This window comes from Gasterosteus aculeatus, chromosome 5 (assembly GCF_964276395.1).
Source record: "Gasterosteus aculeatus chromosome 5, fGasAcu3.hap1.1, whole genome shotgun sequence".
NCBI classification, from domain to species: Eukaryota; Metazoa; Chordata; class Actinopteri; order Perciformes; family Gasterosteidae; genus Gasterosteus; species Gasterosteus aculeatus.
In genome coordinates this window covers 8,517,778-8,541,041 of record NC_135692.1, presented here as the reverse complement: position 1 = coordinate 8,541,041, position 23,264 = coordinate 8,517,778, and the positions used below count along the sequence as shown (strand labels likewise).

The 23,264-nt window shown below is 46.7% G+C and overlaps 1 protein-coding gene across 1 annotated transcript; it reads left to right on the top strand.

Annotated features, from left to right (window-relative positions):
- The first annotated feature begins 7,556 nt into the window (after window positions 1–7,556).
- On the top strand, window positions 7,557–14,859 carry meox1 (mesenchyme homeobox 1). Its single transcript, XM_040177533.2, has 3 exons — window positions 7,557–8,550; window positions 12,218–12,390; window positions 14,081–14,859. The coding sequence occupies exons 1-3, from the start codon at window positions 8,073–8,075 to the stop codon at window positions 14,201–14,203; spliced, it is 774 nt and encodes a 257-aa protein (XP_040033467.2). The 5' UTR covers window positions 7,557–8,072; the 3' UTR covers window positions 14,204–14,859.
- The last annotated feature ends 8,405 nt before the right edge of the window (window positions 14,860–23,264 follow it).

Here is a 23,264-nt window from a genome sequence, read left to right as displayed (position 1 = left end):
AAAAAAGGCATTTAGCTGTTCTAAATACAGCATAGTTGTATAAACACTTCAGATCATACGTAACCAGGCAGTTAGTTGGTTGTAATTGATTTGGGTGAAAGTTCTGCATAAATCGAGTTTCCTGTTGTTTTGGGATTCATCAAATCTGTAAAGAAATTCCCAGTTAACAAATAAATATTTAACTTCACATTCTTTGGTTGAGTTTTGGTTGGAAATGATTGTAACCTCTCGGCTGAGGAGGTTTTTATATATTTCTGAGAGTCGAAGCCAAACACACGCACGGTACTTAAAGGTGGAAGATCGAACATGGGGGAGCAATTTGATTGGTTCTCAACACATCACCACACAAACATACACACCATCTAATACACAACAACAATGCTCTTCACACACAAGTCACCGGAATGGCAAACAGGACGCAGACCGTTCAGATACCCCTGACCGATATCAGTTAAAGTATTTGCTGACGTCAGGACATGACGGACTACTTTACCATGAGGAAGGCTTTTCCGATGGGAAACCGTTTTTAGTTATGGTACCTGGTATGGATATTTTTTCTACCTTTAGTAATAGACTAGAACATTTCATATAAATAAATAAATAAAACCAAATATTTTAAACATAAAATGTTTGATGGAAAGCTACTAGCTGTGAAAACGGATGTGCATCGTCCATCAGAACCCTAATGAGACAAGTCCTGAAACTAAGTCCTGTAAGAGCCACGGACAAGAGACAATAAGCAGAAGGGTAAGTACCAAATCTGGGCTAAACATGTTGCAATCTAAAGAGAGGAATTGTATATGTTTGTACATTTTTACAAATACTGCATGATTTAGCTAGTTGGCTAACGGCAGTAGCAAGGTAATTAACACCAGCATGTAGAGCTAAACCCTTAATGGATGAACAATAATGTTGATTTAAGGATTGCACAGTCCAATAGTTTGTTAGTGTAGTTGAACATTACTAAGTGAAGTAATAGTTGCATTGTTTTGAGGATATCAGTCATATATATAATATATATATATATATATATATATATATATATATATATATATATATATATATATATATATATATATATATACTGTACATATATGCCTTGTGCACACCTGGCTTTTTTTCTTTTTATTAAATAATTATTGTATGTGCTCACATGTGTTGCCTCACGTGTGAGCAGCCCCAAGGAGTCCGCTCAGCCACTGAGGAAATGTTTGGCCCCCGGCGAGTTCGCTCCCTTCGGAGGTGTCCGTCGGCCAAGGCTGATCCTGACAAGCCTCCGGGGAGCGCGCTCAGTAGGCCTCTTCAAAGGGCCCCAGCTCCCAACGCAGGAAGTCCAGCCCTGCTCTCTCCGTGGAAACGAGATGAGGCGAACAGGAAGGAAGGAAGGTAACCCATGAACGAGCAACAGTGCTGCCTTCCACCAAGCAAAACACGAACACACACACACACACACACACACAACGGGGACACGATCAGTGCCTCCTGACACCCACAAAAACATGGGTACTCCACCGAGCCCACTGACGTTCAGCCTGATTTATCTCGTGTGTGGTGCCGCTGAGTAGTCGAGGTGATCACCAGCAGCTCGCGGTGGATGATCCTGGTTTCCTGTTTTTTTTCCTTGCGTGCGTGCAAATACCCTTCAAGATCAAAGCTGCAACGCATTTTCACCACTGAAGCAGCAAACACGTGCACACACAGCCCTGCGGGCGGATTCTTATGTTCTAAAATTACCTGAAATTCGAATGGACTTTGGTCGGCGCCATCAAACATGATGAATGTGATGTTCGCGTTTGGAGCCGGATTCATTTATTTGTCTCCGGCCAAAGTAGAAAAACCCATTGGTTGCACATTGCCGGGAACGGAGTGAATGTACGTTGTTGTTACAGTAATGTACAGTACATTAACATCCTGCTCAATGACTACATGCACACGCGTGAACACGGGTAGGAATTATAAACGTGCTCCCGTGCAGGACACACGTGGAAATTTCGGGAAAACAAACAAAACCACCGTTTAAAGCTGACGGTTTGTCCTCGGAGGCTCTTCTGGGGGCCGAGGGTTTAGTTTGGCTGTTCCGGCTGAAAGCCACCAGAGAGCAGTCTCCAATCGAGTGTGAACGCGTCCGAGGGAGCATGTGGCCGGAGCTGAAGTCTGATGTTGTTGCCAATGAAATCAGTAGCCCGGCTCCTCGGTCACATCTTACGGTGTGCGGTAATATTGTGGCAGCGGGGAAATTATTTTTTGTGGCGTATCCTCGGTGAGGCAGAGATTAGCCCGTTTTCCTGGTTGTAACGTGACTCAACGCGCTGTATATGCTGACCTGTGATATGTGAGTCAAGGCAACATGTCAGGGGGGGGGGGCAGGTTTTTTTTAGCTTTAACTAAAAAACTAAAAAGTGCAGTACGAAAAAACAATCACGTTTTGCATCAAAAAATTGAATACCTTCCCAGCTGATTCTAAAAGAATATATCGTCTTCCTTTCTGTCCCTCATAAAAACTTTTTTATGTGGAAACTATTTTTTACCGTTGGTGTCTCAGTGAAAGACCACTTGGATGAATCAGTCAGTTTGCTTCACACCTACCAAACGTTGTTTGTCGACCAAGGAGCAATTCGGACTAACAATACGGTCTGTTTGATCATTTCTGCCTCTTTACATTTGTGAAAAAGGACTAAATGTGTCTATGATAAATATTAACAATGGATCAGATGACTGCAACTGCAGATGCTCTATTTGTTTTTCTCTATGCAGCGTTTTGCTGTCTTTCAGCTCGTGGTTTTAGTTCCACAGATAAACACAGTGGAGCATTTAGTGGAAAAGGAGCCCGATGTTTCCCTCCAGAGGTGTTGGAGAGCAGAAGGAGGCGTCAACATTTAGTTTTCATTTATTCACACAAACTGAATGCTAATGTTGTGCCAAATCCGCCGTTAGCGAACCCGTCGCTAGCAGGTTTGTGCTTCTTCTTTATCAAGATGGCCAATGAGTCAGTCTTTGCAGGTTTAAAGTGAACCTCTTTCTGGGTAACAAGTATATCTCGGAAACTTGAACTGCGCTGATGAAAAGTCTCTCTCTCAGACCTCCATCCTCTCGCTATCATTTACTTTTAGGAATGATCCAAAGTCCAGGTTTCTCAGGCAGCTATGTGTAATCTGGCTTCAACGTCTGCAGGACCTGACTGTGGAAAAATGGTAAACAAGTTCATAATAGGGAGACGATGAGAGGCCGAAGCCCCAGAGAGCTGTAATATTCCCTCCCAATACCGAGAAACTGTGGCCAACATCTGATTCCAATCACATGTGATCATATGTGATTATTAGCACCTGTGTGCCCCCCCCTCCCGCACACACAAACACACACATACACACACTCACACATTTAAATGCTGTAATCCGAGCAGACAATATAGTTTCAGGCCCAATCAACAGATATTTTGCGGATTATTCCCCGCCCTGGTGTACCGATGGGACCGCTGCAGTTCCCGTGATGGGTCGCTGGGTCAGACATTCAGATATTTTATTTAAACCTCCGAGCCAAAGTCTTTGCAACATGAACGATTGGTGGCCAAGCATCACATTGCTTTGGTCAATCATCACTGTTAGCTGCTCGCTTGTGTGCGTGTGCACGCACCACTTGTTAATCAGTTAACAGTCATTTCATTTGTTTGCTTGGCTGCCTTTTTAATTTATTCAGGCTTTTTAAGTTTTCTGGCAGCATCTCGTCTCTTTTGGCTTCGCAGCCTCAGGACCCGGCACATTTTTCAAAGCAGCAGTTCATCACTTCGCCAACGCGGCTAATGACTTTCGGTAATTCTGTTGGCAAACGGGAGAATGAGGTACACGCCGCCTGTTTGACCCCCCCCCCCCCCCCCCGGCCCTCGATGCTTGGAGCCGCTCATTCGGCCTATTGTGGTTTAAACGGGTCGAGTGTGAGTACCCACTTCCAGCCGCTCCTCAGTTTTTCCCTCGGTTAAAGTTCACCTCATGAAAGGCAGTTTATGCAGAAAATTCTGAAATTTCATTGCAAACAAGGTCTGATGAAGTGTGAGGATCGACTGTTATTGTACTGCATACTTTTAGTCATTGTCAGAAATCATAATAGGAAAAGGTCTCGGCTGATGTTGTTCATTTAGTAGCTGCTCACTTTAGCCACGCTGCTGCTTACATGTTAGCTAACGTGATTTAGTTAAATAACATGCAAGAGTTACAGGTGATTTTATTTAACAGGCCTGTAGTTCTGTTCTAATTCTTTTAATGATCCCTGTGACTAATGATAATGATAATATTGTTATACAGTGATATCTTATCTTAACATGAAAAAACAAACAAATTATAATACCTATACATTCTGTGGCTGAAATGAACATATTCTCTAAAGATTTAGGTTTTACAACTTCTTAAAATATGACTTAATGAACGTAAACTAGCAAACATCTGGAGACCTGCAACATCTCATTACATTCTAATGGATTGAGACCGTATGTATATATAAAACGATTAAAGCAACCGCTCAAATCAATGGTACCCAACTTCCCCAACACACATCAGGTCATCCGAATGTCACAGACACTATCAAATGACAATACCAAAATGTAGAGCATGAAAAAGGCTAATGCATCCCTTATGTCCTTTCCGAATTCATCCGTAGCCCCTTCAGGGTTTTTCTCGTACATTGGTCGTTTATCCCCGGGTTCCTGAGCGCGGTGGTGCTTCCTCATGCTCCGGTTGCACAGGAGCTGCTCAGATCTGCTTCTTGGCCGCTGCGGCAGTAGTGAAAGAAACCAGCAGTCGTGTTTATTGGCTCCTTATCGGCCCGTCAGCTGGGCAGCAGACCGCGTCCCAGTGGCACGAATGTGGAGCCAATTACCCCCCAAAAAAGCCTTGTTATGTTGCATTTAAATGAATGTGTCTCTTTGCTTCTGTATTGTCTCCCTCTTCTCCCATCTTCCCCCTTTCCTTACTTATCCCCCCCGGACAGTAGCAGAGATAAGGGGGCTCCCACAGTCCAGTAGGACCCAGGTTAACGTGGGGTCACGGGGGGTCGCGCTGTCAAACAAAAGAGACGGATGGAGCTCCCTAATCCTGCCAGGGTCACGAAGATGGATCAGATGAAAAGACGCATTCACACATCTCTTACTCATTATTCTCCACTGTCTCGTACTCTGACTTTAACCCTCCGTCTCTCTCACACACACACAAACACACACACACACACACACACACACACGTGCACACACACATGGTGGAAGACTGACAGAAACAGGTTGCCTATAAGATGAAGGGAGATGTGACTCACGTCCAGCTCATTTATCTGGAATCCTCGGACAGTTCACACACTTCCCGGTTCTCTCGTAGTTTTTTTTTTTTTAATCTTGCGATTCATTTGAGGTTTACCGTATATAATATACAGATTGTGAATATTATGGGAACAACATCATTTTTGTTTTTGGGGAACAACATATTCAGGGAGTAAACGATATTATGCAACATTGCGGAAGCTCCTCAAACCAAAGAAACTTTATTGCTCCTTTTTACTCGCGACAAAGGGAGCACGGGCCCGATCAAACTCCGCGCGTTCAGACTTTTCCCAATAAAACCCAGAGACAAAAACACTAGGTAGCTGTTTAGCAGAAGGAACTTCATTTATTTCACTAAATAAATGAATAAAATAGCTTAAAGAAATTGAGGCTACGAGGGAAACTGAGACTCTAATCTGGGTCAAAATAATCCTGGTCTGCACAAACTGTGCAAATCTTTGTTAACAAAATTATTGTTGGTAGCTATATATTATATATACCGGTATATATTATATATGATATTGCATCAATTTTGTGCATCCATGGTGTGTAAAGGCCTCTATTGTTACCAGACATTTTGCAGCAATGTGAGAAAAATATTATATATAAAAAAGATCAGGAGAAGTCCATAATATAATAAAACTAAACTATATGACTCCATTTGTGCTTTATTTTGGTAAACATATTCACATCACGATACATCCGATAGTATCCGACCATGTATAAATATATATTTCTTTGGCTCTGAACTGACGTCTCTTCAGACTTTTGTGTAAACGTCTGACAACATTGCTCTCGCAGATCGAGTGTGAAGCGACGGATACTCTTTTCTCTCCTATAACTTTCATTTCAACACCGTTAGCTCTTATAGTGAGACACACACACACACACACACATGCTCACTGACGTGTATTTTTACTGCACACCCGCTCTCTAATTTATCCTGACACACAGATGGCCCCTGCTCTGACCACAAATGCAGTGTAACCTCTGCTCCCTGCGGTGCGGCCCGAGCTCGGGCTGCCAGTAAAGTGAGGGGATGCTTCATGGCTCAACAATTCGCTGGGTAAATGGAAAGGGTTTGGTGTGCGACCTCAAACACTCGCTTGACTCTCTCTCTCTCTATCGGACTTTTTCTCTTTTCATTTCGTACCCTTCTCTTTTTCTTGTCTTTCACTCATTTAAATGTTCTTTGAGAAGCTTTTAAAATGTCTTTTTCCTTCGTAAATGAATTCTACATTTCCTCTGAGTCGCACACTTCATCTTGAGTTTTTCCTCCTCCTTTCTTCTCTTCTAGCCTTTATCTTTCCTTTCGTTCTTTCCTTCTCCCTCCTCTCGTTGGAGGTCTGACCCCCCCGTCCTATCTGAGAGTGCATAGGAGCAAAGTGAGGACACACAAGGAAGGCGAACCTCGGCTCACAAGTATGAGCAGCATGAAGGGAAACTGCATTTCAGTAAAGTGTGGTTCACTGGGTTTACTGGGTAACGGATACGCCGAAATTGAGTCCAAATTTTGGTTAAGCCCAAGAAGGTTTTAATGGTATTAGAGACATTACTTCATGCGGGGAAGTGGCGTCTGTCGTGAGGAGCCCTGCGCAGATCAAAAAATCGCCGATCAGAGAATCACGTCTCCATCGACGCGAATGCCGTGAATTCACATTCGATCGACGTCACGCGCGAAGGGCAAAGAAGAAAACATTAGCTGGTGTCTTTGAAATGTGGCTCTGAAATTTCATATTGTGTTTCGCTGGTGTGAGAAAACCTCAGGAGGTGTGAGCAGCCGGTATCAAACCCAGTCCCTCTATCACCTCCCAGTTACAGAAAGTACAGCCAGGTGGCCTCGTGTGCAGCACTGATGTGAGCACTCGCACACAGTCATAAAAAGCAAGAAAGGAAAAAAAGGTTTCAGATTGGGGAGGACAGGTGGGGATCAGGGGTGCACAGGGAAAAGGGTCGGGGTCAACTTTCCTCTAAAGGGTGTCAGAAAAGGGAACTAAATTGGGTGTCAGAAAGCGCTAAGGAGCTGAAGTAAGTCGGGGTCCTCAGCGCTCGTGTGGGTGCACTGCTCGCTTCATATTTACAGACAATGTCCCTTTAAAAAGCCCCGCGTCTGGAAAGCCCATTAGATGTGCGTATAAAATTTCCCCCGCCGTGATTAATAGTTGATGAGGCCGGGTTGGTTGGAGGGGTACTACCAACATGTGGCCGGTCGGGGCTCCTCCTCCGCGCTCTCGGGTTACGCTCCATAAACTCGCCACTCTTTCCCACCTCCACGTTTGAAAAGGAGGAGGGCTCTTGCTCGTCAAGAATGCCTTAGAAGAGTTGTGAAAACAGCCAGCGCCGGGAGGGGAGTCATGCAGTTGCGGGATGCAGCGCTTGCCGTCGAGCCACAAGCCAGTCGGGGCAGAAGCAGGGTGCGTGTGAGCGCAGGACGGCAGAGGGGGGAGTGTGAGGACGGCAGGCTGCAGAGGACGTCTCACACACACACACACACTCACTCACACTCACTACGGAGACAACACGCCGTCTGTGGAAGAGTCAACCGTAGCGGAGGTGGATGCAGCGAGACGGTGATGTGCATTTAGTCGGCCGAAGTGGACGTTTCATCGAGAGCGCTACAGATTCACAGTCCTCACTCTCTCTCTCTCAGAGGCGGGTGGGGGAGAGGCGGGCCGGGCAGAGGGGTGTGGGGGGTGGGGGGTTCCGACTCCTCTGCAAGTTCTCGCAGTAAGACGTTGATAAAAGGTCGCGTGATTTCCTTTTTTCCGACCCCGTCATGGATCAGCCAGCCAGCAGCTGCATGCGCAGCGCCCACCCCGGCAGCCCCATCTGGGGCTGCATGAGGAACCCTCACTCGGGGGCCAACCTGCAGTCGCCGTACCAGCAGGCCCCTTTCGCCCTCCACCAGAAGCCCGACTTCCTGGCCTACACGGACTTCTCCAGCTCCTGCCTGGTGCCGACGGCGCCGCACGCCGCCTACCCGCGCGACGACAGACAGTACCAGGAGAGCCCGGGCGCCTACCAGCGGGCCGAGTGGCAGTTCAACCCTTGCGAGGCGCGGGCCAGGGCGCCCGAGGCCTGCGCGGCCGTCGTCGGGCCCGCCATCGGCGCGGGGTCCGAGCTGGACAGCGCAGGGGGAGACAGGCTCCCTGGGGCCGGGCCGGGCTGCCTGGACGGAGACTACTCGCCTCAGAGCGCGGCGTCGGCCGACTCCGACAAGAAGGGCTCCAACAAGAGGAAGAGGGACGTCACAGGTGAGTGGCACCGGGACGGGTGGGGCCGCCGGTCGGGTTTCAGGGCATCCAGAGACTCGTCACGGGAGGCTGAGAAAAGGGCAACGTGCAGTAATGAAATGCACATGTGGGAGTCTTTTGCATACGGTGGAAACATAAAGAAAATAGTAGGAAGGACACAGCAGCTGAGAATTAAAAATGGTTATCCCGGGACAGCCCCACACACAGGTGTAGAAAAGGTACGTCGAGGTTAAGAACCTCTTATCCTCTCACAGCTGGCAGAGACATAAATACATTTCCTCCTGAACTGGCCCTGACAGCGGCGCTCTCAGCAAATCGCCATGTGAAAGGTGAGTAGGTGACGAGACTTCTGTGTCGAGGACGCGCACTTCGAGCCGCAGTCGCATCCTCTTATTGTTCAAAAGGCTGCAGTGATTAACGGGACACGTGCGCGTTTCATTGCGCTCCGGTATCCGTTGGAAAAAGGCCACTGTAGGGGCCACAGTCAGGAAATAAATTACGTCAGGCTTCTGTTGGGAAAAACGCTTTCGGGCATCATAGGTGATTCAGACAGCTTTATAAAAATGTATCATAGATTAAAATCACAAAAGCGGATTCAATTCAGCCACACATTTTAGTGAATTGTTAATTTATTGGACTTTTCCCCTAAAACTATTAAAAAGTGAAAATGTTCAAATACTTCTCAGCTGCTTCACCAAATACCATTAATCCAAAACATGACATTTTTTGCATACTATTTCCAGCACGACCTCTACTCCATGTTTCCTGAGTGGAGTTATATAATAACTGAAATGCTTTAATGCTTTTGGGTTATAGCACAATTTGTTCCCCTCTATCACATGTCACACTTGCTAATAGGAAGCAAAAGTAATCTATATCCATGACAAACTAATTCCTAAAAAGTTTCACACACGTGACACATTAACGACCAGCGCGACGGACTAAAGCAAATGTTTATACACTGAAGGTGCAAACGTTTTAATGTGCAGAGTTACTCCCAGGCCGAGTAAAAGATAAATCCACTTCCTACACATCTGGAACTGTGGAAAAAAACATTTGCTAACTGAAGAGAAAGGTCAGCTTTGTACACGGTTTCCCTCTCAAAGATGATGAGGATTTATGCAGTTAGAAGAACTTTTTTTCTTCTGATGCTGATAAGAAAAAAAATCTTGCAATAATTATTGGCAACAGGTTCTCTGGAGAAATGCATTTATTCTCTGGAAAAACGTTGAGCTCAAGCATCAATAGGAGCTGTGGCTCTTGTGTGAGTTTAGCATTTACAAACCTTAATGTTTACATCAGTGCACGTGGACGCCTCACATCAACCTGTTGTCATTGAATGCATCATCGTGATCATCTCTTGCCCAAAACTAACAAACCATATCGGATTCTAAAAAGCACCAAAGAAGAAAAAAAAAGACATGAGCCATGTCTGCAACAGCCTAATTGAAAAGGATGGTGGGGGAAGCAAAGACCCCCCCCCCCACCCCCCCTTCTTACCTTATTGTAACCTCCACTCACTACGCTGAAAACATGCCAGACCACGTCTGGTAAAACCACTTTTTGCATTCTTATCCATTGACATTTTCCTGTCGTTAAGCAGTAACACAATCTCCCACCGAGTACGTGCAGCATGTCCGACCAGAGGAGCACGTATATCAGGAAAAGCCCCCAAGGCTTTTCACCGTACGGACAAAGCCGCTATACAGGCCGCTTGTGTCCGTGAGTGTTCATACGGAGAAGTGCTTCCAAAATCCTAAAACTCCAGCTGGTATCGGAGTCGGGCCGATAGTTCATTTTATATTAGCGCATCATGTAAAACAGGGGCATTGTTATAAACACTGTCATTTAAATATTTTCATCATTTTCAATAAACTGATTTGTTTGTAATTCCTTAACAATCGAGGAGTTGTCCAGAATTAAAAAGTAGGAAAAAGCCATTTTTACCTGATAAATATTTACATACAACATTGACACTTAAAAATACAAAGCCTTTGTAAAAACGAGATTATGTGGCTATATAATCAAATGTTTATGTATTTGTCACTAAACTAATATATAGTAGCATGCAGCAACTGACGTTATACAGCGTAGTGTACGTACAGTGTACTTTGTTTTTTTACAAATCATTCATGTTGCCCTCTATTTACATTAGTTAGCACTTAAACGGGTCCTTAAATCTGTTTATTATTACACTAATGTGTTATAACACGTTTATTAATTGACGGTTTTTGATAAACTTTGACCAACAAAGCATCCCGACGTCCACTTTTACAGCCACAAATTAAGCGGTTAATTTTCACCTGCGCTTTGTGATTGAAAACAATCACCAACTGAACAAACTCCTTTAAAGAGAGAGAGAGAGAGAGGCACCAAATGCTGTTTGTCTGTGGCCTCCCGCTGGGGGCAGAAGCCTTCTCCCTGCAGGTTTACGGCCTCTGGCTGTGCAGGATATTTATTGGGGGGCCTTTTGAGTGGGAACCAGTTTGTGCCCCCAGCCAGGTGTTCAGCCCACGGAGACCTGCTCCTCAGCAGACCCGACGCACTCAGGGCACTCGCTTTTTTTGGGGCACGACACACTGGTATTCCAACACACACACACACACACACGTCAGGCGTTTCGCATACAAATGTCTCCCGGTCTGCCCGGTCACATCTGGCCCGGGTAAAGCCGTGCGCTTCACCTCCTGCCCCGCTGCTCTGGCGAGCACCGAGCACAACGTCTCCCTTTGACAAATTAGAGCCACTTTCTAGAGATTACGTCAGCCGCTGCTCAACTCTTGCACCAAAAAGCCATTTGTCCTTTTTAATACACAAAGGGGTTTTACCTGAAGTTAAATGAACCAGCGCTCATTGATAGTTATCCTGGTCAATGAGGTTTTAACATTTTAACGGAAATATGAAGGCATCTCAGCAATGAACTGCCTACGAGAGCTCGGGTCATCAGTGGAAGCGAGGTCAGCGCGGCTCCTTCCATGGAGATATCTTGGTCCTGACGCGTTCGCTGTCACGTCGAGACGAGTTAATGTGGATCTGCTCTGGAGTGAAATCTCCCCCTGTCACGCTCGCACAATCACACGCGCACGAACACACGGTCGGACCTGGACACATCCGCACCTTTGTTCTTTTGTTGGAGGCTTTAACGATGTTCCGCCGCATTCCTCTCTTAACTCGGCCCCTCTGTGGCCGGTGTGTGCGCTCTGCCCTCTCTCTCTCTCTCTCTCTCTCTCACACGCCACGAGTGCAAACTCCGATGCCTGGATTCCCGCCAGAGTCTGCAAACAAACAAACAAACAAACAAACAAAGGTGTGATGCACGCAGGCCGATGCAGGAATGCACGCGGAGCCTCGCTGCAGGTGAACCTGACTCGTGTAAGCTCGGGTCACGGTGGTCTCCTTTTAAAGGTTTGGGTGTTTACTATACGAGGGGCCTCCCCGTAAAGAGCTTTTTGGAGTTGTGGTTTGTTGGTCGAAAAGGTCCTTGAGGTCTGTTTAATAGCCAACGAGAGACCGATCCAACGTGATTTTCCGTATTTGATGGGGGGGGGGGAAGTACAAAGAAACAGCGCTGAGAGTTTGTCCCTTTTATCAGCAAAGCAGCCTTGCGGAAGGAAGAAGAAACGCACTCCATGACCCGCGTGAAAATGCATCTCCTCTCTCCCCGCAGACATCCAGGACTCCAGTTTTAAGGGCGACTCCAGCTGCAAGGCCCGCAAAGAGCGCACGGCCTTCACCAAGGAGCAGCTGAGGGAGCTGGAGGCCGAGTTCACCCACCACAACTACCTGACCAGGCTGCGGCGCTACGAGATCGCCGTCAACCTGGACCTCACAGAGAGACAGGTGGGCCGCGGGCAAATGCAGCGCTGATGACCTTTTTTTCTAATTAGTCATACTTTTCCACCGGAATAAGCCTTCATTCATGCACACGCGCGCATTTAGCGGGTTTATTTTCCGTGCCGTGGTTGGAGCAGAATGACATCCGGCTTCGATGAGCTTAGCCAGACTCGGGGAAATAGGGCCAACATGTGGATGAAACCTCAGCCCGTCCGTCGGGGCCCCGGGGCCCCGGTGTCCCGACTCCTTTCTGACGAGGCCACGGTGACCACACATACTGCCGCCTGCTGCCTAAATCTATTTCCCAGACACGCACACGTTTATACACACACACACGCGCGCTTTTGGAGGCGGCGGTTCGGGGGGACACACTCGCACAGCCGGGTTCCATCTTTGGGTGACGAGTTCCTTCAGTGTGATGAACATGTAGTTTATCACACTGTGGTTTTATTTGAAACGAATCCCAGATACAACGTCCTGCTTTTAGAATTAGAAAAGACTCTTTCCTCTTTGGGAAGAACTCGAGTGCCACAGATGTTTTAATACTTGGACTAATTGTTGCTCTCATGGGATTTGTTAATTGAACCGTTAATACAGAATAACAGCAGCATAATTTGTACCTCATTCTCAGCTTAATCACTTCATCTGTTGCTCAAACCAGCCCCACATTTATTTTGACATTTCCTCCAATTCGTCACCGCATTTTACCGTCAACTAATAAAATCTTAAGAGAACGTTTTCAATCACAGACGTCTACCCCTTTGGTTGTTTTTTTTTTCTTCCCCTCCCGTATTCTCCCTGTGATTTCAGGAAGCGTGTGTTTGTGCTGCTATTGTTGGCCGCGCAGCTGAAGCCTGATATCATCCACATTTCAGAGCGCCGCGGTGTCACAGATGAGCACAATCCGCACTGTAGACTCACATCCTGTGGAGGCCGACGTCCCGGCGGTGCACGTTAGACTCTGCGCCTGCATTCGCAGGGCTTTCATGAGCCAGAAACGATCGCTTTGTACCGACAATCCGCGAGGGGCGAACTGAGCAGCTGAGCTGCACTGGGAGACGTGGGGGGGTTATTTGTCTATTTTTCCGCTGACCGCGTTGTACGTTTGCGAGAAAAGCCACAGTGATCGTGTTACGAGTTCAAATATGGTGGAATAATTCGGAAACTTGTGAGTGTTATCTTGAATAGATTGTTATTGATTTAACTCCTGCTGCGGTGTGCTTAGTACACAGTCATTTTTAGTAATATAATACAATAACTTTTACAAGTGGAACTAATTACTGTTTTGATTTAATGATTCATCTGACAATTATTTTCACATTTAATGGTTATACACTTAAAGACTTAATATCAACACTCAAATATATATTGTTGTAGTCTTTATAGAAAAAAAGTACTTTGAATTGCTCTTGTATAGTTTCTACTTTTACTTCCATATTTATTATAGTTTTGTATTCCTCTTGTTTCCTTTCTACCTTCTCCACATAATTGTTTATTTCGGTCCTTGTACCTCAGCAACAACACATTTTTCCCCTCTGGGCATCAATAAAGCATCAAAACTTGTCAGAAACTTGATTGCTTTATTTGAAATTCCAAAACCAAAATATACAGTATATGTAGTTATAATATAAAAGTTGCAGATGCATTTTCTTGGCTGCATGTGGCTCCACTAATCAATCTATCGATAACATTTCAGGTGAAAGTGTGGTTCCAGAACCGGCGGATGAAGTGGAAGAGAGTGAAGGGAGGACAGTCGTCTTCGCCCAACGACCCGGAGAACGACGACGTCGACTCGGCGGCTTCACCCAGCTCTGAATGAACGGAGAAGAAACAAGCGGGGGAGGGTGGGGAGGAGGCGGAGGTGGGAGGGGGGGGGTGAGGGGGGATTGGACGGTGTAATGAAAAAGAAGATGACGAGGATGAGAGACTCGTGTCAACTGGACACCAGCGCAGCAGTGAAGCGTCCTTCACTCGCACGGCTGAGGAGAAGCTGCAGGAATCAAAGGACTCTCTTCTCATCACGCGGGAAGAAATCAGCGAGCATCTTCTCTGCTGTTTTTGCCCGCAATGAACTGCCCTTCGATACACTTTGAAATACTGCGTGCAAGAGGCCGCCTCGTTGTTTTTTTAAATATTGGAGATCATACCTGTGGTCATTGTAGAGCAGCTTTGAGGCCGTGGTGCGATGGTGTGAGAGCGTCTCCTTCGGTTCCAATATTGTAATCTTGGCCTTTTGACGCTTGATTACGAGCAACTGGGAAAAAGTGTTGCAAAGGCATTAAGTGCCTCAGAGACTTTTGCTTCATTGTCAGTTTCCTCTTTCCTAGAATATTGTTTTCTTTTCTAATCTGTCAGGCTATTTTGTTTTTTATAACTATTCTTTTTTTTTTTATACATGTTGAATGTTATTGAACACAGATGTTGCCTGTTTCTGAAAATATAATAAATCATCCGCCGTAAATGATGGGAAAAAAATATCTTGATGGGTTCTTCCACCATGCAGCAATTGAGTTATGTTGTGTGCTGTAGCTGTATGTGCGCATTGTGTGCTGTAGCTGCATGTGACCATTGTGTGCTGTAGCTGCATGTGCGCATTGTGTGCTGTAGCTGCATGTGCGCATTGTGTGCCGTAGCTGCACGTGACCATTGTGTGCTGTAGCTGCATGTGCGCCGTAGCTGCATGTGCGCATTGTGTGCCGTAGCTGCATGTGCGCATTGTGTGCTGTAGCTGCATGTGCGCATTGTGTGCCGTAGCTGCATGTGCGCATTGTGTTCTGACGCTTTCATCCCACGGAGCTCTGCAGGTCGGACACTACAGACGCTACCAAAAGCATAAATGAGGAGACTGTTGGTCCCGTTTCCTCTCCATGTTGGCAGCTGACATCAAAGTAATAAATCCTTAATATGCTTCCGTGTACATGTCATTTTCAGCATGAAAGCATATTTTTGCCGGTCTCTGGAGATATATGCTGCTTGTGAAAAAATGAAAAAAACAATCAGAGCTTTGTAGGTGTGTTTGAGAATGATGATGTCATCTTCCTGTGCCAGAGGCACAACATGCAACGTAAACACGACAAACGACATTAAAGCTGCAAATTATCTGTACAAACAATGGATAAAATGACTAATGTCAAAGAGGTCGATCGTGGTGACCCACAGAGGACGATCACCCGACTGTTTCATTCTGCCGGCTCTCACCCAGCTCGTCTTTAGGCAGGCAACTGCATTCAGTGAAAAGCCTCAGATTAACTCAGCGAAAAACCTTAGCGCCAACCTTCATTTAGCTGATGAATACAGACGAACATTTTAGCATCCAAAAAGACATTTATATTTCCTCCGGTTAGTGAAGAGCAAAGTCAACGATAGTGTTGCTCTGCTCGTTGTGTCAATAACTGTTATTCCCTTTAAAGGGAGGCTCCTTCCCTTAATTGGCCAAAACAATCAGCCAATGCTGTCTTAAGCTGTTTCGGGAGCTTGTCAATTTTTGGGAAAATCAACAATGAAAATCTTACAACGTGCTTCAGAAGACTCCCAGAATCTCCCAATCACCAAAAAGTGTTTGTTTCACGTGGAAACTTTTAGGTCGACGCCGTTAACAAAACTGGCTGAGAAAGAGAGAGTTGTGTGCGATCCACGGGTGGAAACTCTCCGACATGCTGACAAACCCTCGGCAGCATCTGTCAGAGGAACGAGCCGGAGCCAAACTCCTCCACATGCTGCCTCCAAACCACCTGTCAGGGTTGCGGGTGGGAGGCAGGACTCAAACGCAGACTTGCAGAAAACAAAAGACTTTAATAGTCAAAGCTCAAAAAACACAGGAACCGGGGGCAAAAGCACACAGACGAGAAACTACGGCGATCCAAGACGAAAGACAATGACGCGACAAGTGACACAGGAGACACACTGCTTAAATACACAAGGGAGGTGCAGGTGATTGGACACAGGTGGAAACTATTAGAGGAACACAGGGGATGACGAGACAAGGCAGGAAGTGAAGTTACCCGGGGACACGAGTGGCAGAAAACTACAAAATACAACAGGAAGTGAAACCACACCGTGACACCACCGTTAGTTTAAGTGTGGGCGACACGGCAATCGCTACTGACATGGCCGTCAGTACCTCGCGACAGGACCTCCTCACGAGGAGGCCGGGGCGGGGCCTGCATGTGCAAAAGGAGCGTTTGGTTTGGTGACACCTAGCTCTACACGAACCCCCCCCCCCCCTCCCGCGGTTATCTAGCTTAATATCTCGCACGGAAGGTCGGAGGTCCCAGAGGTCGCATCGCAATCGAGGCTCTCGTCAGCGCGCCGACCAGATCCCGTCTGCAGCGCCGTGATCCTCAAGAATGTTGTCATAGCGGCGAGCGGTCTCCGGCAGACCCGCTCAGATCTCTGTGATCGCTGCAGTGACCTGACAAGCCCCGACAAAGCTGTACGTAGATGTGTGCGTGCGTGCGTGCGCGTGTGCGTGCTTGAATAGGAACGTTCACTTTTGCACACCATCACTGTCAATCCGGTCAGCTCACAAAGGGCCGTTAACCTGACAAGGTGGAGTCGGGTGAGGGGGGTAGGGGGGGAGGAGGGGGGTTTGGCCCTGGCTGCGCTATTTTCAACGGAAGCATCTGGATGGGGCCAATTTGATCTCAACCTGAGTGGAACCGAGACAAACCCACGCACAGGGGGCCCCCAGGACCAGAAGAAGAAGAAGGAAAAAAAAAAAAAAGCTTGCCGGCCAACCACTTGCGTATGATGGAAAAGGGAAATAATAGGTGGGTATGGGTGAAAAGACGGCTTCTCAAGTACAGGATGTTGTTGTAGCAGGTAGCCAGTCATCCAATTTCCTGCTTCCCAAAGAAAACAAGAGCTGGAGCAAAGGAGTCCCCAGACTTACAATGGCGGGCCTATGCTCAGGCTCCGGCCAACCAAACAAAGCCCTCAGAGGTTACTGCCCTCGTTCTGCTGGTCTGCAGGGACGGCGCTTCGGGAGGCAGGGCGGGGATCGCCTAGTCCACGCACACACACACACACACACACACACACACACACACACACACACAGTCGGGGTCAAGTGTTACTGTACGTCTGACCTCTGGGCCCCTGCTGCAGCTGCTGGGGGTGAAACGACTCCGAGTCAATCCTCTGCCCCCCCTCCACCCACCTTCCTCTCCCCTTCCCTCAGCCTCTATTAGGGTCTATTATTGTATTAGTGGTAATAGTAGTCAAAATAAACCCTGTCCGACTGTAATGATCGTATTAATATCAGCAGTGTAAACTAATGAAGCTGGAATGTTGTTCTTCCACCGTCGAGTTCCCTTTTTAAAGTCGCATCGGGTGGCCAAATTTATGGATTAGATTTAATCGGCGGTGTTGTCATTGTAGGATGTTCGACTATCCCAAAGCACCCGAGAGAACGCGCGTCTCCCTTTCACTGCGCACAACTGGGTCTGTTTTTGTATTGATTCAGGACGAATTGATTTAGAAGCAGAAGTACGAGAGGCGGCGCGCTAATGTCTCCCGAGCTCTGGTTATGAACGTGGATTCAGCTACGGGAAACATTCTTGGATTAACTTGCTCTGGCTTTAAAATAACCGTCTCTGTGGGCAAAGAGCAACAGGGAAGCATTCGCCCGGTGACTTCGCACTCGACACTCGAGGGGGATTTTCTTTAAAACAAGCTTTCAGTTCACGGAGGCCATTGCCTCTAAAAGCGCAGGTTAGTGGAGAATTCGGCAAGAAGCCTGATTTAAAGCTGAACACGCCACCGGCACAGAGCTCAACAAGAGTGGTGTACTTTTATTTATTTTTTCACATTACATCAGCAGCTGCCCTACACCGCGGTTTCCATTTTTAAACACGTTTCCAGTTGTGACTCATCTGGATTTATGAAAAACGAGAGTCATTTCACTTTGTATAATGCCAAATGCGTCAGAAAAAGGACGTTAGATGCAGCGCTTTATTTCTTCTGAAAATCTGAAACCTTTTGTGAATAATGAAAAATGAAAAAATATTGTTGATATATATATTTTTTTATTTAACCTTTATTTAACCAGGTAAAAGTCCCATTGAGATCGAGATCTCATTTTCAAGGGTTTACTTTGCCATACAGCAACAAAGCGCTGCACCTTCACCTGCTCTCCCACCAGACCTTTATTTTGAAAAAAACAAAAGAATGAAGTGCTCTGCTTCACCTCCAGCTGCTCTTGGCGGGAAAAAGATCTTGATGGATCGCCGGAGGTGTGAAGGTCAGCTCCGCAAGAGGCGACTGTAGAAATTAAAGCATGTCGTTCTCCTACCGGGGGCCCTCTGCACTCTGAGCCCCATCTGCACGCCGTTAGCTTGTTGGTCACATCAAAGAGCTCAAGGATTGGCTGACATGGAAGGACGCTGCTGCTGGATAGACAGAGTTACGATAACATCATGACGGGATAATATTGTGGGGGTTCGGGGGTTGTGAGAAAGTAAAAAACCTCTGCTTAGACTCTCCCTCTAGTGATTTTGTTTTATCTTTTCAGATTTGACGGAAAGAGTCTGTCCTGAACTTGTCCGTCTCACCCCGCCGTGGGCTGCAAAGAGGCCGACGCTCGCTGGGTTTTGTCAAATGAAATGGACCCAGGAGCAACCGGATGTACCGAGACTGTTGCCCCCCCCCCCCAGCCGACCCCTCCTCATGCCCCCTGCCCTCCTCTCTGCAATCCTTCATCCAGTTACTGAGATAAAGTGGACACACACATCCTCTCTTTCTTTTCATCCTTTAGTGTTATTTTAGTCCACCTGCAAATCCATTTCTGTGTTATGGCTGCTCTGTGTTGGTGGGTCTGTTTTCAGCCTCTCACACATGCGAGGGGGGAGTAGAGGGGGAGGGGGGGGGGGCTGTGGTATCTTCTGCACATCCTCCCAAGACGGCCGTTGTGTTGAGGGAGACGCACAAGGAGCACGTGTTTGTGTGTTTTTGCATGTGTGCTAGCTTGCGTGTGTGTACCTGCAAGGGGGGGGGACGAGTCAGAAGCACTCAGACCCTCATGGACACTCATGAAGCCTGCCTCTGCTCTTCCACCCCCTCCCCCCTCCAAAGCCCCTCGTCTCCGGTGATTAGTGACTCCTGCAGGAGTTATAAATCTTCTATTTCCATTGCACATTCAGTCAAGACGGGCCAAAGTTGAGGAGCTGCAGAACGTTAAATTATCTGAGACTTCCTGCAAAAGGCTCCTTTGGACGTCGCGTCCAGCCTCAGAACCTCGGGCCATGGGAGTCTGGTCCACGGCTCCCTCCGGTTGGTGCTCCTGACCCGCCGCATCCCGCATGTTGCGCAGCCTGGAAATCCAGCAGTAGTCGGACTCCGCGAATCATCACACGGCGGACCACTCAATCACCCTGTCTGGCTGAGCGACGCGAACACTGAGCGCCTTGTTCAGCGCAGTGTGAGGCGGAGGACGAGGCCTCGCTGTCTGCTTCAAAGACGTCCACCAGGGGATAAAAAACGCTCATCGCCGGGTCAGCGTTAGGACACTTTCAGGCTTCTGCTGATAGGTTCTCATACCTGAACAAAAATAGGACATTTGTAAACAGATCTGCCTTTACTTGTGTTAAGTTAAAGCAACTAAAACTGCTGGAGTTAAAGAAGGAACAAGGTCGCGCTGGCTCCAGCTAACATCTGCACAGTCAGTATTTAGGATGCATGCATTGAAAACTAGATGCAGCATTCAAAGATGGCGCCCAACAAATTCCAATGCAAGTTCCTTACCGCTACATGCAGATGTCTAAAAGGTGTCGAGGCTGTGAAGGAAAAGCAAGGATGGAGGATCGAACAAGGCGCTATTTTGGAATTGGCTTTTGTTGTCTGAACAAGCGCGGTGAGAAGGGCCGCGACTGGGGATTGATGATCAGTGCGTGTCTCGTGATTCTGCAAAACCAAGAGTGACCACTATTGTTGGTTTGGGGCAATTGTTAATGAAGTGCGAAAACACAAAAAAACAACTTTAAATACCACTTCAGGGAATTCAGAAACGCAACACGGGTCAGCCTTAGCACTTGCAAGACCGTGATGGGGGTTGTGTGAAGATTATCTTGCTGAACAAAACATGTAGGTATCAAAAACGCTTGTTTTTTTGTGATTTCCTGAATAACCCCAAATTCAATGGAAAAGTCTCATTGGCTTCGTCTCAAGGTGGAACCAATGGAATTCCACATTGCTTTTAATCCATCAAACACTACAGCAGTGGTTGTAGCGAACACAACTGGTTGAGATCTGCTCTCTGCTGGATGCACGTCTCTAGTTGTATTCTGCCAAGAGAAAGTGTCCATCCATCTGAAATGCTCCCCAAAAGTCGATAGCGTGTGATGTTTATATAGAAGCCACTCGGATTACTCGGCACAAACTCGCTTCCCAGAGTTATAGGAATAAGTTTTTTTTTAATATTGCAGAACTTCTGCTGGTATCAACGTTACATTAAAGGAATGTGAACCTGATCCCTGATTCAGTCTTATTGATGTCGCAGCACTGCCTCAGAGTCCATACCACGTCAAGACAACTGTACAACAGTAAACAGTAAATGTAAAGAAAAACGCATCAATCAGACACAGCAGCAGCTCGCCCCGTCGAACTGTAGATTTTGACCTCGTAGAAAACCAATCCCGCACTCAGAAGCTCTAGCGCTCTGCTGCGACGGGCAAACCTCTCCATCACTCACACAGCTCTTTCAGCCGTTGTGACCGGCCCGTCAGTCGGCCTCCCGTGTCTCCTGTCCAAACAGCCCTGGCCTAAAGGAATCCTGGAGGCACCGGCATCGGGGGCAGCAGAGGAATCATCCATCAACACTCGGGGATCAGACTGCTGTCATAAAGGTGTCGTGGCGGCCAGACAGCCAAACCTATGGGACAGCAAAGGCACCCATATCTCCCGACTACGGGGATCCCGACGCGAGTCTTGCTTCTGGAGTCCGGTTGCATCTGATTCAGATTCAAGACCCAGGTGAGGCTCTGTGTCACATAAAACATAATTCCCTCTCACTCTGGTCAAGATGTGTTGATCAATTTGCAAATATCTAGAGCTCAAGACGTATTGTGTCTTTTACCTGTAAGAAATTGTAGAGAGAAATAAGAGAACCTTAATGCTGCACTCTTCGGCATTTCTATATTAGCAACGTCACAATCCGACTTTGCATTTTAGTGTCTTTCAGCTCATTGTTTTAGTTTTGAAAGTGTTGGTGGAGACCAAAAACAAAGCTAAAAGCAGGACGCATAATTTAAACCCTTTGGGGACCCCAAACGGGTTGGAGCATAGCACACCCCATATGGGGCCCGAACAAGCCGGAACCAGGTCAGAACCAGTACCAAAATATTGATATATTTTTTCAACAGTAACATATAAACAGACTGTTACACGTTATAGCACTTACAGGGGTTCCCCTTTACTATTGTGCAAGCAGACAAAGTACTTCCAGAGTCATATTGTTGTCATGGTTTTCAAAACTCGCTGTGATATTAGATGAACTGAAATATTTTTTGTGACAATGACTGTTAGGTAGAAATATTATGAATGTTAACGTTTTTTATTTATGCCAATACTTCATCTTATAAAATGCACCTGTAGAGATATAATAATAACCGGCTTTGATTTTAATCAAAGAAATACATTTTAAACTTAATCCAACCATGACGGTACCCCCATGGCTCACTAGATGACGCTACGAAGCCGGCCGGTTGAGAATAACTGCTGCAGAACTCTTTTACAATTAATGGAATAATAAAATAAGTCATTGTGTCAGTATATTACGTCAGAGTCTCAGTGGGTTAGCATGAAAGAGTAGAAGTTTAACACTGGCTGATCAATAAATAACCGGGTTACTGAGCATCAGCCGCACTTTTTACTGCCCCCAATAAATTCCAGGGATTTGGGTTTCCATACAAAGTTTTAGATGCAAGATGGCAGAATTCTACAAGTCAGGTGTCGTCATAAAAGAAGATGACAAAGATGACCAACAATGAGAAGCGTGTATGAGGTAATACCATCAATATGAGGAGGGGTGGTGTTATTTTGAAGCGTAAAAGTCAGTTCTTTTCAGTTCCAATGTATAGTAAACACAGTTTAGTCATGGGAACAATTTTAGGAACTAGATTCACGCGTGACGGCTGCCTGACTCTTAATAAATGACAACCCTGTGAAAAATTTAAAATGTAAATAAATGTTTTAACTTGGACTGAAGTAGCGGAAAACATCTGTTAGCATCAGTTACGTTTGCTGACCACATGTTAATGCTGAATTCGTTTTGTAACATTTCCATCTGGTACTCGAGCAGAAAAGAAGAAAAATAAATCAACCCAAATATTTCTGAATAGCGTCTGCGGATTAATCCAGCAAATGCAGATGCAGCCACACACAATGAGTTCAGCTCCACTTGAAAATACACAGACTCCCCACCTCGGTGCTCTGCGCTGCTTAACGATCTGCGGCCCAACGGCGTGACTGCGTTCACCTGCGCCCGCGCGCTGGGCCTGGCCCCCGTCCAAACCGGCTGTGAGCAGAACCAGAAATCGTTAGCGAGCGCCAGATTCTTTAAATCTTTTCGTCCAGCGCCATGCGTCCGGCTACGCAACCCCCCTCCACTCCCATTGGCCACGCTGCGTGACAGTGTGGGGATGCGTTTGTCTACTTTGTGCACGTGTACATGGATGGGTGTGAGTGCTTTTGTTGCGTCTCGGCAGGTATGTGTGTGTGTGTGTGTGTGTGAGCCTGGTGTTTGTTATTCTCTCTGCAGTCACACTGTCTTTCATCAGGCCTCGTCCTGCAGCCCACAGACTGTCGGTATACGGTTTCATAGTCTACGGCCCCCGTCTGCTGCAGCACGTGGGTGGATGATTTCTAACACATGGGAACCTTGGGAG

Excerpts from the sequence above, each read along its gene's own strand:
- meox1 (XM_040177533.2), top strand. The coding sequence starts at position 8,073 with ATGGATCAGCCAGCCAGCAGCTGCATGCGCAGCGCCCACCCCGGCAGC. Across the intron at positions 8,551-12,217 it reads GAGGAAGAGGGACGTCACAG|ACATCCAGGACTCCAGTTTT; the intron begins GTGAGTGGCACC and ends CTCTCCCCGCAG. Across the intron at positions 12,391-14,080 it reads TGGACCTCACAGAGAGACAG|GTGAAAGTGTGGTTCCAGAA; the intron begins GTGGGCCGCGGG and ends ATAACATTTCAG.